Source organism: Bos javanicus, chromosome 29, assembly GCF_032452875.1.
Source record: "Bos javanicus breed banteng chromosome 29, ARS-OSU_banteng_1.0, whole genome shotgun sequence".
Taxonomy (NCBI): Eukaryota; Metazoa; Chordata; class Mammalia; order Artiodactyla; family Bovidae; genus Bos; species Bos javanicus.
The window spans coordinates 43,010,408-43,025,226 of NC_083896.1; the positions used below are offsets into that span (position 1 = coordinate 43,010,408).

At 52.9% G+C, this 14,819-nt stretch overlaps 1 protein-coding gene across 1 annotated transcript; it reads left to right on the forward strand.

Moving 5' to 3' along the window:
- Positions 1-26: 26 nt before the first annotated feature.
- PRDX5 (peroxiredoxin 5) lies at positions 27-3,036 on the forward strand. Its single transcript, XM_061406801.1, has 6 exons — positions 27-212; positions 1,432-1,566; positions 2,257-2,388; positions 2,461-2,499; positions 2,624-2,685; positions 2,796-3,036. The coding sequence occupies exons 1-6, from the start codon at positions 27-29 to the stop codon at positions 2,899-2,901; spliced, it is 660 nt and encodes a 219-aa protein (XP_061262785.1). The 3' UTR covers positions 2,902-3,036.
- The last annotated feature ends 11,783 nt before the right edge of the window (positions 3,037-14,819 follow it).

Sequence of the window (14,819 nt, forward strand, 5' to 3'; positions counted from 1 at the left end):
GGGCTGTTCTGACTTTATGACTCGGCATGCGTCTGGGGTGGTTACGCGTCCTGGGCTGCAGACCGGGCTCGGTGGTGTCCCGGGCGACCATCGTTGAGGGTGCGTCAACGACAGCGGCGGGAACCCGAGGGTGCCTGGAAGGAATCCTCGAGTGGACGTTTGGCGGGGTCCGAGGTTTCAGAAGCGCTGCTGTAGCCATGGCCCCGATTAAGGTGACCGCGGGCCCAGCCAGGCCTGACTTCTTTGCCTACCCGACTCCACTCATTTCTGCACGCCTCTTCGTCCCGCTTGTCTGGGGGAGAGTCACCGTCTTTATTACCTTCCCGCTGCCATAGAGGCTCCTCCCGCCGTCCGTTCCCCTTGTTTCCTTCAACAAGACCCCGGTGGCTGCAACGATGTCGCCAGTTTTAGGGGTCTCGTGCCCCATCTCCTCTAACAGTTCTCAAGGCTTTTGGGCCTTCCCCTCGTCTCCCTGCCACACCCACTCTGGGACACCTGTGATGAGTCTCCACCGTTTTCAGGTGGCGTGCCATGGCTTCCCCCACCTATGGAACCATCTCCTTTACCCTTTTTAACCCCTATGCGTGTTCTTCTCCATGCCCTTCCGCTGCTTTTGTCACGTTATTGGGTATTACTCTCACTCCATTCTTTGAAACAGGTGATGTCTCTTAGAACCCTGTTTTGTCTCTCCCACCGCACCCTTCTGCTGAGTTTTTCAGCCCTCTTATCTTCTGGAACCATCCCCAGCTCCTTGGGGCTCCCCCTTGCTTCACAGTCTTCTGAGATCCCCTCCTTCTACTTCATCCTACAACCCACTGCTGGGTTTCTCCAGGCTCTACCCTCACCCCTGACTTTGCTCCCTTTGTCTACTTTTTCTGGCCCGTGAAGCCCGCACACACTCCCAGGAACACTGATCCCTCCCCCTTCTGCTGGATGTAGGGACCTGCCCCCTGCCCCCTGCCCCCTAGTCCTTCTGTACTCATATCTGCTGGATGTAGGGACCTGCACCCTGCCCCCCAGCCATCCCACCTTCTGCTGCCCTCCCATTTTTTTCTCGTCTTGATCAGCCGTGCCCGGTGTCCTCTCCCTCCGTGTTGTCAGGGCCCCCTCCTACCCCTCTGTCTCATCTCTTTCCTGTAACTCACTTTGTGTACTCAACCTCTTGTGACACCCAGAGAGGCCGTTCCCTTTTTTCTGTGGTCACCGACTGGCCTTTAAGAGGAATAGGGCCACCCTGAAACTTGGAGGATGTGGGGTAACCAGGTGGTCGCAGGAAAGGGACCTCTGGAAGCTCCGACAGCGGTGGACTTCCCTGCCGGGTGTCAACCCGGGCTCCACGGGACCAGGCAGGGCTCCTCAGCCCTCTCTGGGCACCCCCACCCCGCCCTTGCGGCCCTGCCCCTGCCCTTACCTTGGAGTCCTTCTTTCTAGGTTGGAGATGCCATTCCGTCGGTGGAGGTATTTGAAAAGGAGCCGGGCAACAAGGTGAACCTGGCAGAGCTGTTCAAAGGCAAGAAGGGAGTGCTGTTTGGCCTCCCTGGGGCCTTTACCCCTGGTTGTTCCAAGGTGAGGCCTGCGCTTCTGGGCTCAGCAGTTGGGATCTTGTGTGTGTGTTTGTATTGTTCACGAGTCCCGCAGAGTCCTGCTTAGTCCCGCGACAGCTTGTACCAATGGGATGTAGGTGATATGACAGTTAAAGAAGCATATCAGGTTTTTAAGAAATAAGTTGTGACTGTGCGTGTAGGGATGTAGGAGAAAAGGTGGTGCAACGCCTCTCATTGATCCTGCTGGGTGACTAGACAGGGCTGTGGAAGGGACTTGGGACTCGGGTAGATGAGGCGGTCCTGCTCGTGGGACGTTCACGGTCTTGAGCGAGGAACACTTGAACTTGAATCCGAGCTTCTTAGTTGTTGCTGTTTAGTCGCTAAGTCGTGCCAACTCTCTGCAACCCCATGGACTGTAGCACGCCAGGCTTCTCTGTCCAGGAGATTTCCCAGACAAGAATACTGGAGCGGGTTGCTATTTCCTTCTCCAGGGGATCTTCCTGATGCAAGGATCGAACCCACGTTTCCTGCATTGGCAGGCGAATTCTTTACTGTTGAGCCACCAGGGAAACAAAAAGGAACTGTGGCTTACCCAGTTCTCATTGTCTGATGAAAGGGGTCGGTGTCGGGAAACGAAGAGGGCTTGGAGACAAAGGGTGGGCTGAGGAGCAGAGGCTGTTACCCACTTGCTGACTCTGGTTCTCCTCCCCAGACCCACCTGCCAGGGTTCGTGGAGCAGGCTGACGCTCTGAAGGCCAAGGGGATCCAGGTGGTGGCATGTCTGACCGTTAATGATGTCTTTGTAACTGAAGAGTGGGCACGCGCCCACAAGGCAGAGGGCAAGGTGAGCTGTGGATCCTGTAGGGGATCTGGGGCCAAGGTGGAGATTTTTTTGTGACTTTTGCTTTCTCCTTAGGTTCGGCTCCTGGCAGACCCCAGTGGGACTTTTGGGAAGGTGAGTGCACTCCCAGCCTCCATCCTGGAAGCAGGGACTTGAAGGGAGACGGCCAGTGTGGGGAGCGGCTAGGGGACTGGCCTGTTCTGGGCGTTCCTGACCTTCCCTCTGCTTCTCCTTTCAGGAGACAGATTTGTTACTTGATGATTCACTGCTCTTTCTCTTTGGGAATCACCGACTGAAGAGGTAAAAGTGGGAGGGTCCCCCTTGGGGGGTTCGCCTGCTACCCCACCTGTCTCTATTGTCAGCCTCCAGGCCCAGGCTGTTTGACGTGGCCCGGCCCTTCTTTCTGGCAGGTTCTCCATGGTGATAGAGGATGGCATCGTCAAATCCCTGAACGTGGAGCCAGATGGCACAGGCCTCACCTGCAGCCTGGCTCCCAACATCCTCTCACAGCTCTGAGGCTTGGAGCCCAGATATCCTCCTCCGGCCCTTTCCTGTTTTACTGGGCCAGTCGTGGGCAGAGGGCCCCAGCCTAGCCTGTGATCACTCAGCTGAAATCTTGGCCAAATTTCTGCAATAAACACTTCTGGTTTACGTCTGTCTCCTTGGTTTTGAATTGCTGCTTTGCCCAAGGCCAGGCCTCACTGACCGTCCAGCTGTGAGGGTAGTGGGCAGAGGCTGAAGTGGGGACTCATAAAGGACTCTGACTTAACTTAGGCAAGTCAGAGAAGGCCTCTTTAGGGAGGTGTCATGAAGCATCCATCTACAAGCTGAGAAAGGGCCAGTGGTCCTGCCGAGGGAGCTCCTCCGGAAGGCTCTGGACTTGCCAAGTTTGGCTAGGGCCCGTAACCGTTTGCATTTGATACCTGCATGATGGCCAATCTCATTTTGACTGCAGACCTCAGGGTAGAAACTGGCCCAAGGCACCCCCCCCACCCCATCACCTGGGCATACCCTCAAATTCTGCTGAACCCCTTTTGGGAGCACCCACATCCCAAGAAGGGCCCCTGGCACCTTGGGACCATCTGATGGGCAAAAAGGGCTCCATCGGCAGAGCTAGTGCTGGTTCAGCCCCAGGGGTGGGAGGTGATGGGTGGTGCAGGGTCCCCGTGGCAGAGTCTAGGTGAGCTGTGGAAGAGAGGAGACGCTGGTAAGGCTGGCCCTGCGGTCAGTGGGGCCAGGAGTCAGGGAGGCTGGCAGGGCTTGAGGCCTAGAAGCATTCTGTCTGCAGGCTTTGCCCTTGGGCCTCTGCCTCTTGTCCTCGGGAAGCCCTGTGCTTGGAAGCAGGCTGATTATTAGGCACCAGCTGTGTTTAAGAGCTCACAGTCTAAGGAGGGGGCAGATGCTTGAGGTATGCTAAAAATCCTCACACGATCCTGGGCATTGAGAACTGTTATACCACAGAGAGGTTAAACAAGTGGACCTGGCTCCTCCAGCCACGTAAGAGGAGTTTGGATTTGAGCCAGTCAGTTGGCCTCGGCGAGCTTTATAGCCCCGCCCTAGGCCCCTTCAGCACCAGGCTCTAAGGGGTTCTCCCTGCCCTTCCAGGCCATCTGGGGAGCCTCAGGGCAGCTCAGAGCTGGCTAAGGCAGGCTAAGAGATCTTAGGAAAGATCAAGGAAAGGCATTTTGGAGGACACAGTCCTTGAGGCAGTGGGGCTGGTGTGCCTGGTGGCGGCAACAATGTAGCCATAGTTACAGAGGGCGGAATAGCCCCAAGGTGGTGGAGCACCTGAGTGAGGGGATGCTAGGAGGGCAGAGGGGCCTTTGAAGCACTGTAAGCTCCTTACATTTTACCCTGCGGGCCCTTCAGACCAGCGAAGGATGTCTGTAGGGCAGTGACCCATCAGATTCATACCTGGACTCCTCTGTGCAGGTGGAGCTGGACGGGCAGGCGGGAGACCGAGGAGAGGTCAGTGTGGGGCAGGATTGATGACTGAGTGTCCAGGAGGTGGGGGCTGGGACAGGGGACCTGTGGGTGTTGGAAGGGTGAGTCCAGGGGCCCACTTGGCTGGAGGTCTAAGGGGTGGATGGTTTGGGGAGAGGAGGGCCCTCGAGAGGGGGCCAGCCTACCTGCAGGGGTCCCAGCTGCTCAGCCTGCCCACCCACTGACCTTTGTCTCCTCAGTTCTCTTCCACAACCTGTCACCCCTCAGGAGTCCTGGGCTGGGGCAGGACAGAGGGCTGACCACCCCTCCAGCTTCCCATGCCCTTGTGAGCTGTCCCCGCCAAGCCCTAGGTCACAGTGCTGTCCTGGCCTGGATGGCAGGAAGGCCCTCTCTTTCTGGACACCATCTCTCAGTTCTCTTGTCGTACAGATGAGGACACAGAGGTGTATGTAGACGTCCCCCCACGGTCACTGTGTGCACCCTGGTGAGTGGTCTGGAGGCTCCGGGAGCCCGAGAGAGAAGTGAGCGTCGGAGCTGGCAGCTGGGCTCTCGGAGCCTGGAGTCTGCTGGCCAAGTGGGCCCCCCGCGGTCCAGCACCCTATTCCTCTTCCCAGCAGACCTCAGGCCACCCTGGCAGCTCCTCACCATCAGGGCAAGCCCAGTCTCCATCGATGCCACTCAGCTGCTTCTGTTCCTCCACTCCTGACCTCATGTCTGGACAGGCTGAGGTCCAAGTGAGGCCTCTGAGAGGAAGCGTCCCCTCCAGGATCTCGTTGCCACTGGCTGGGCCTTTACAGCAGGGGAGGGCTCTTCTAGGCCCGAGGGGACCCCTTTGGACAGCATAATGGGAGTTGGGTGTGGGTGGAGGTGGGCCTTCGGTCTCAGTGGCCCTGGCTGCTGGCCGTGGGGCTGGGGGTGTCTTGTGAGCTGCTCCAGGTGCAGGAGTGCTTGAGATCAACCATCCCATGGTGTGCAAATCCACCTGCCAATGCAGGGGACATGGGTTTGATCCCTGGTCCAGGAGGATCCCACATGCCGCGGGACGACTAAGCCCCCATGCCACAACTACTCAAGCCCACCTAAGTGGATGTGACCCTCCTGGGCTGTTGGTGGTCAAAGGGCCAATGTTAAAATCAGTCAACAAGACCTCCAACATCTACCTGACATGGTGGTGGTGGTTTAGGCGCTAAATTGTGTCTGACTCTTGTGACCCCATAGACTGTAGACTGCCAGGCCTGCCCTGTCCATGGGATTCTCCAGGCAAGAATACTACAGTGGGTTGCCATTTCCTTCTCCAGGGTATCTTCCCAACCCAGGAATCAAACCCGGGTCTCCTGCCTTGCAGGCAGATTCTTTACCAACTGACCTACAAGGGAAGCCTGTTTACCCTAATTATTCCTTTTAATTGTACAAGTAAAGAGGCAAGTTCAGCCATCCCTGGGTACCTGTGGAGGACTGGCATATCAGTAAGTAAAATCTAGATAGTCAAGAATATTGCTCAATATCAGTGATTCTGAGCCTTTTCTAGGCCAAAAATTCCTTTGAAGTATTGCTAAAAGCAATGCCTCTTTCCTTACAAAACACACATCTGAACATGTGTGTACACACATGGACACCTACATGCTCTTGAAAAGTTTCAAGGAACCCCTATGGTCCTACCAGAATTCCAGATGAGCCCCTCCCTGACCCGGGAAGCATCATAGCAGAGTGGGTCACCAGACTTCGGGCTCAGACCACCTGTGCATCCTGGCCTGCTACCGAGAAGCTGGGGACCTTTGGGAGGCTATTTAGTTTTCCTTGAGCCCCATTTCTCTCATCTTTTGTTAAAGTTCGTTTATTCTTGGCCGTGCCAGGTCTTCGTTGCTACTCGCAGGCTTTTCTCTAGTTGTGGCAAGGCAAGCCGGGGCTGCTTTCTGGTGCTGGTTCTCGGGGTTCTCACTGTGGTGGCTTCTCTTGTTGCGGAGCATGGGCTCTAGGGCGTGCAGGCTTCAGGAGGTGCGGCTTCCAGGCTCTAGAGCACAGGCTCAGTAGTTGTGGCAGCATGCGGAATCTGCCCGGACCAGGGATCGAAACTTCGTGCCCTGCGTTGGCAGGCGGATTCTTAACTGCAGGACCACCAAGGAAGTCCCGACCCTACTTCCCTTATCTTTAGAGTGGAAATAATCCAACTGACCTCATAGGGTCATCGTGGGGAACACATGAGACAATTTACGTAAAGCATTTGGTACAGTGTTTAGTACACAGTAAGTGATCAATAAATGATTGTAAAAAGAAAAAGAACCCCTGCTCTGCACCTTGCAGCCTGCATATTGGTAGGGAAAGAGCTGGGAGGCAGCAGAGAGGCCAAATCCCAGGCCTGTCCTTGGTGATTACTTTCTGTGGCTCCCTGGGCCTCAGTTTCCTCATCAGTATAATGGGGCTAGTGATGCTGTTAGGGCAAGGCCCCCAGTATTCTCCTTAGGTTGCCCAGCACTCGAAGGCTCACTTGAAGGAGCTGGGACGATATCTCGGGGGAATCTTTGTCATCTCTTAGAGAATCAAACCTGAGCTGATATCAAGAGAGGGTTGGAGGGGGTCCCAGCATCTCTAGCCTAGAGCAGGCTTGGGCTGCAGCTGTGCAGGCACCATGATTAGGAGCCCTGGAGGCTACTGGCCCCAGGGGAACACACCCTGCTGATCTGGGTTGGGGTTTAGCTGCACAGGCATCAAGGAGTGACAGAGAACAAGTACGTGTGTGTGTGTGTGTGTGTGTGTGTACTGCTGCTGCTGCTGCTAAGTCGATTCAGTCGTGTCCGACTCTGTGACCCCATAGATGGCAGCTCACCAGGCTCTCCCACCCCTGGGATTCTCCAGGCAAGAACACTGGAGGGGGTTGCCATTTCCTTCTCCAAGGCATGAAAGTGAAAAGTGAAGTCGCTCAGTCCCCGTCCGACTCTTCCCAACCCCATGGACTGCAGCCCACCAGGCTCCTCCATCCATGGGATTCTCCAGGCAAGAGTCCTGGAGTGGGGTGCCATTGCCTTCTCCTGTATGTATGTACATGTGTGTCTATAACTTCTAGACAAGTTTGAGTAATATCTGTGTAAGTGCACAGCTTTTTTGGTGTTCACAAACATGCATATTGTCTGCTACGTTATTTTTTTCCGCTTATGTAGGATGCACTGCCTGACATGCAGGATCTTAGTTCCCTGACCAAGGACTGAACCCCTGCCCCTTGCAGAGGAAGCAAATGAGCCTGAACTACTGGACTGCCACGGAATCCCCTGCTATGTTATTACTATTAGCACCAACTCTTCCCGTTTGAGCTGGGATTTTTTTTTTTTTTTAATTTAACACAGATAAGGTAACCTGCTTAACGTGTTTTGGGAAGAAGTAAAGAAGTGCAGGGAGGGAGAGAGAAAGCTGTCTTCTCTTCAGCGTCTTGGATATTGGTCCCCACTGTTTCAGCATAAACTTGACTGTGTGCTGTGCTGTGCTTAGTCGTTCAGTTGTGTCTGACTCTGCAATGTCATGGACTTAGTCCACCAACCTCCTCTGTCCATGGGATTCTCCAGGCAAGAATACTGGAGTGAGTTGCCCTGCCTTCCTCCAGGGGGTCTTCCTAACCCAGGAATTGAACACAGGTCTCCGGCATTGCAGGCAGATTCTTTACCATCTGAGCCACCACGGAAGCACGTTTGACTACTGTGGTTCTGAATTAGAACTAGACTTTTCTTGAGAGTGATGTAAATACCAGTGACTTAATATAGAGGCTTAGCTCACAGACATGCAGAGGGAAGGTGGATAACATAGGGCTAGTAGGGCAGCTCCATGATTATTCCCAACCTGTGCGCATTTTGTCTTGTTGCTCTGCCATGTTAAACAAGGGACTTCTACCTCACAATCCAAGGTGGCTGCTTGAGTTCCAGCTATCACAGTCAAAATCCAGCCAGCAGGATGGAGGAAATGGGGAACAGGAGATAAAAGTCCCCTACTAGCTGTCAACTTAAAAAAAAAAAAAAGACAAAATGTGAGAGTTGTGAGTTAAGTTTTATTTGGGGCAAAATGGGGACCGCGGCCCAGGAGACGGTACCTAGATAACTCTGAGAAACTGCTTCAAAGAGGTAGGAGGGAAGGACAGTATACATGTGATTCTGATGAAGGAAGAGTACATGCAATCAAACACATATTTTTTCTAGAAGGTTTCTGTCAGTCTGATGAAGCTTTCCCGCTAGTCACGATAAACAGTCATCACCATGAAGGATTTTAGTGCTTTTCTAGATATGAGGAGACAGGGGAATTGGGCTCATAAAATCAGCTCCTGAAAATATCTTAACCATCTGGAGACCTGTCCTGCCAGTATTTCCCCCAAAACACAGAGTGTCTCATTTCTGCTCTCCGCCCTAAACTCCTTTCAGGGGATGTTAAAGGTCAGCAGCTGCAGCAGCACAGGATCGAATCCTGGAAGAGGTAGATGGCAGGCACCCACGTCAAGTGCCAATTCGTAGCTGCCACAGCTGTCTTTTAAGAAATTCTTCTGGGGCTTCTCTGGTGGCTCATTGGTAAAGAATCTGCCTGCCAGCGCAGGAGACGTGGGTTCGATCCCTGATCCAGGAACAGCCCACATGCCATGGAGCAACTAAGCCACGACGGTTGAGCCCATGTGCAGTAAAGTCTGTGCTCTGAAATAAGAGAAGCCACTGCGACGAGAAGCCCATGCACCACAACTAGAGGAGGGCCCGTACAGCAGTGAAGACCCTGCATGGCCAAAAATAAATAAATTTAAAAAGGAAAGTTTTTCTGGAAGCTGCCATGTATTATTTATGCTGAAATCTCATTGGCCAGAGCTTAGTCACATGGGAAACATTGATTTTATTCCACACTGTCTTGTGTCTAACTAAAAAGGCCATGATTCTGTTATTAAGAGAGAAAGGATTTGGAGTGGACAACAAATAGTGTGGGCCATATGGGGGGATTGCCTCTGAGCAGAGACTTTAGGGGCTTCATGGCCTCCCAACGGACAGAGTCACTTTCTGGCTGCTTCCATCGCCTTGGCAAGGGCACATACTAAGCTGTCCTAGGGACTGAACTCAAGCCCCTCTGCAGTAGAAGCTTGGAATCTTAACCATTGGACCAGCAGAGAAGTCGACAGATGAAGCTTTTTTTGACATATAATTCACACATCATAAAATTCACCCTTTAAAAATGAACAAGTCAGTGGTTTTCAATCTGTTCACCAAGTTGTTCAGCCATCACTGCTACTGAGATGGATTTTTAATCTCAGTGACTTCACCCAAGATGAAGCTGATGCTTATCTCGCTGAGCATCGCAGTGCATGTGTGTCTCTGGGTACTTATGAAAGCAGGTCTGGACTTTCAGGGGTTCCACTTGCCCCGGTGAACCCTCAGCATCACCCCAGTACCGTGCATCTAGCCACTGTTTGTTGAGAGTCATCTCCGCACCGGGCATCGTGTGGGGCTCCGGGACACAGCAGTGAATATGCTGGGCATGAGCCCTGCGAGCACCACTACCAGACATGACTCCCAGCACAGGTCTCTTGGTCTGGGCAGCACCAGGGCAGCTCTGGTTCCCACCTCCGTGCGCTTACAGTCTTGGAGAGGGCACCAGTAAGCACTCCAGGTGAGTGCTTACTATCAGTGTGGTGAAGCTTCTAGGGAGCAGCACCAGTCGGGTCATTTGGGGTGTCACAGAAGGACCCTGCCCATTACCTGCCCTTCCCATGGGGGAGAGGAAGGGAGAGAAGGACTTCTAGCTGCAGCCAAGAAATGATTAGGCGGACTTCCTTGGTGGTACCATGGATAAGAATCCACCTGCTAATGCAGGAGACATGGGTTCGATCCCCTGTGTGAAAGATCCCACGTGCCACAAATCAGCTAAAGCACATGTACCACAGCTACTGAGCCTAAGCTCTAGGGCCCAAGAGCTGCCCAAGAAGCAGGCCCAAGAAGCCCACCTGCCTAGAGCCCGTATTCCACCACAAGAGAAGCCACCGCAGTGAGAAGCCTGTGCACCGTAACGAAGAGTAGACCCTGCTCATCGCAACTAAAAAAAGCCAGAGTGCAGCACAGAAGACCCAGCGCAACCCAAAATAAAATAAAAAATGGAATTTTCCTTTTAAAGAAATGGTTAGGCGATAGCCAGGTGAGCAGAGGTGGAATGGGCTTTCCAGGTGGTGGGAACAGCCTGTGTAAAGGTTAAAGGTGAGGCAGGTGAGAGAGTCCCGGACTGAGCAGCCCAGGCGAGGGGATTCTGTCCCAAGCACAGCTGGGTTCTCTTGGTGGACATCTGCGCGTCTCCGGGATTTGGTTAGGAGCAAAGTCAGACACATTCCTGATTTTGTTTCCTCCTGGGCTCCTTCCTGGGGGCATGTTCCCAGATGCCGAGAGTGCCTGGGTCAAAGGGCGCTGATGGTTTTACTGGTGTCTGGAAACCCCAAGGCCGTTTTAAACAGCCAGTTACTTGTCTTCTGGGGACGTGTTCTTGTGTTCCTCTCCCCACAGTGCACCAACCCGTTTTACCTTCTGGATTTATTTTTTCCTTGCTTAATGAATATTTAATGGTACCTTGGCGCTGTCTTTGATGCGTGCGTCTTTAATTATGAGGCAACCTCGGGGCTTGGTGCTGGGCCTCTCTGTGCTCACTAACCGGGCTCTGGGCTCCAGCCTTGCCCTCCCACCAGGCAGCAATAAGGCAATGGGGATGGCAGTGTGGTGGTGGTGGTGGGGGAGAAGCAGCGGCTCCCAGAGGGAGGCCTTGTGTTTACCCTCAGTCACCCTGCCGACGCTCACACCCCTCTGAGCGTCACTTTCCACATCTCTGAAACAGGAGTTCATTTGTTCAAAACCACTTCCTGGCTGCGTGGCCTGAAGCAAGTGACTTAGCTTCTCGGTGTTTGGTTTCTTCATAAAAAGGGGATGGTAATAATAGGATCATATTTTATGGCTGTAGAGGGGCTTGAACACATCATATGTGTTCACACTGATGAACACGTATGAAGGACAGAGCTGGCGTGGGCAAGTTGTCAGCATACGCTGTCACCGCCCTGGACAACCCCACGGCGTCCCTGGCCTTGGGAGCTTCTGTTCTAGTGGGGAGCAGATGGAGCAAACAAGGACAGATGCAGTGGAGGAAGTCTACGAGGGGAGGACTTCCCGGCGGTCCAGTGGTTAAGAATCCACCTGCCAATGCAGGGGACATGGGTTCAGTCCTTGGTCTGGGAAGGTTCCACAGGCTACGGGGCAACTAAGCCCGGGCACCACAACTACTGAAGCCTGTGTGTCTAGAGCCTGTGCTCTGCAACGAGAGACGCCACTGCAAAGAGAAGGCCTCGCAGAAAGACTGGAGTCTCCTTTAGAAAGGGAAGATCTTTTCTGAGAAAGAGGCCATTAAGGACGCCAGTAGGGTGAGAAGGGGCAAGACAGGGGAGGCAGAGGGTGTGCACACGTATTGGGCAGACAGGGTTGTTCCAGGCTGAAAAGTGAGAGTGAAAGTCGCTCAGTCACGTCCAACTCTTTGCGACCCCAGGGACGATACAGTCCATGGAATTCTCCAGGCCAGAATACTGGAGTGGGTAGCCTTTCCCTTCTCCGGGGGATCTTCCCAAGCCAGGGATCAATCTGGGTTGGGAACCAGCTGAGTCATAAGGGAAGCCCAAAGATACTGGAGTGGGTAGCCTATCCCTTCTCCAGTGGATCTTCCCAACCCAGGAATCGAACCAGTGTCTCCTGCATGGCAGGCAGATTCTTTAGGGGAACAGCAAACTCAAAGGTGCTGAGGGTGAGAGAGAGACTGAGGAAGCTGGAGCAGGTGTGCCGCTAAGGAGGTGGGTGGGGGAGCGGGTCGGGTGTCGAGCTGGGGCTGTTCTGCAGGGCCTCAGAGGTCATGGTGAAATTCTGGAAATGGACTCAAAGTCCAGTGGAAGGGTCATGAGCCGGTCGGTGTTTCCCAGCAGCTCCTTGGGCACGGGTGGCGTCTACCAGGGGGTTTGATGTGGGAGCCAGGCGTGGTGAGAGGCTTGGGGCAAGGCAGGGCCCCCAGGAGTTGGGGGGGCACCCTGGGGAGAGTAGGGAGAACTGTCTGAGGGTCAGGTAGTGGGGGCTGGGCTGCACCAGGCCCTCTTCAGTGCTGGGGCCACACTCTGAGTCCCTGGGCACCTGACCCGTGCTTGGCAGGTGGCCCTGGACCTCACCTCCCTGGCTCTGGCTTCCCACTGCCTCCTCCCACCTGGGCAGCTCGTTTGGGCCACAGCCCTGAGCATTTCTGCTCTTGTCCAGCTCTGGCTATTTCCACCCCTAAATGCACAGTGGGAAAACCACCCCTTCCCAGACACTTGGGTGGGAAGGAGGGCATCCCTCAGACCCCACACCAGAGGGCTAGGTGCCCAGAAGTCCCTGGAGGCTGTTTTAGGACTTTAGTTCTTGAGCCTGGGGCCCTTACCATCTGGCCAGGGAGCTGGGCCCCAGCCAAGCCGCTGGGGTGCCAGGCAGGGCATTGGGCCTGCCACAGGCAGGGAGAAAAAGCTGCTCTCTGACTCAGCCCTGGTCGGTCCTGGGCTCTGGCTGAACCTGGTTGCCAGCTGCCCTGGGCTCACTGGCCTCTACTTCCCAGAGCTCCAGAATGCTCCTGCCTCTGGCCTTTGGGGTCGGACCAGGGATACCCAGAGAATTCAAAGCCAGAGGGGAGTGGGGGTCCTCCTCTGTGCAGCTGGGGAAGCTGAGTCCCGAGGGAGGAGGTTGCAGGCAGTAGATGATGTTGCCCATTCGTGCATCTGTCTGTCTCTGCTTCTTGCCTGTCTCTTGGGTCCACATGTTGGCAGCAGTGAGCACCAACCCCCTTAAAAACCTCCAGAAAAAGATATTTGAGAAGAGCAGTCATTATGGCCCCGAAGATGCAAATGTTTAAAATCTTTGTCAATAAGAGACAGTTGACTAGAAAAATGATACAGATGAACTTATTTGCAAAGCAGAAATAGAGACCAAGGGGGAAAGTAGGGGATGGGAGGAATTGGGAGATTGGATTGACATATATGCACTACTATGTATAAAATAGATAACTAATGAGAATCTACTGTATAGCTCAGGGAACTCTACTCAGCGCTCTGTGGTGACCTAAATGGGAAGGAAATGCGAAAAGAGGGGATCTACGTATGCGTATGGTTGACTCACTTCGCTGTACAGCAGAAACTAACAACACTGTGAAGCTACTATGCTCCAATGCAAATTAATTTAAAAAGAGAGAGTTGAAATGATGATGGGATAACATCATGGAATACTATGCAGCCATTCAAAAGACCGAGGCCAACAGTTCTGAACAGAAGAGAAGCAGATTGGGAAATATATTTCAAAGCATGGAGGTGCTCACCCACGTGTGGTCGTGACCACAGCTGATAGACTTGGGCGGCTGCCTCTCCGAAAGAGCACAGAAAATGCTAACGGGGCCTTGGGGACTGGGGTTAGGCGTGATGAGGGGGAGAATGACTTAATTTTTTTTCTCCCTATACTAATGTATTCTTGAGATATATATAGGTACACACATATACAGATATACACACAAATACACACGCATGCATTACACACATATACACACATATATACATATACATGTATACACACATATACATATAGACATATACGCATATATACCGCACATATACTCACAGACATGTATACAGAATATATACATATACACGTATATACACACATATTCACATATACACACATACATACATATAAACTCATATATACCACACATATACACACATGCACATATACACACATATATACATATACACATCTATATCTATATAGTGGGGGTTTCCCTGGTGGCTCAGACGGTAAAGAATCCTCCTGCAATATCGTATATATATATACACATGGCTGCACCAGGCCTTGGTTGCACATGCAAGGATCTTCAGTCTTCATTGCCACATGAAGGATCTTTATTTGCTGCATGTGAACTCTTAGTTGTGACATGTGGGATTCTAGTTCTCTGACCAGGGATTGAATGCCAGGTCCCCTGCATTGGGAGCATGGAGTCTTAGCCACTGGGCCACCAGGGAAATCCTTCTTTACATTTTGATCATGCACCTGAACACTGTTTTAAAAAACATTAAAAAAAATATTATTTGCCTGCATCAATTCTTAGTTGTGGCGCATGGGCTTAGTTGCTCCAGGGCATGTGGGATCCTAGTTTCCCAAAAAAGGATTGAACCCATGTCCCCTGCATTGCAAGGCTGATCCTTAACCACTGGACCACCAGGGAAGTCCCTGAACAATTTTTTAAAGGGAGAAGCTAGCCTAAGGATGAGGATAGCCAGCCTCTGATGAGCATCCCTCAGTGGTTAATTAAGCCTTGAAATCCCAGGATCTTGTTGTCTGCTGATGAACTTTCTTCCTCCCCCGTGAACCTCCCTCTGGCTGACTCAGCTGAACCAAGTCATAGAGCCAGACTGAGAGATTGACGTGCAGCCGGGCATGTCCAGGGTGATGAAT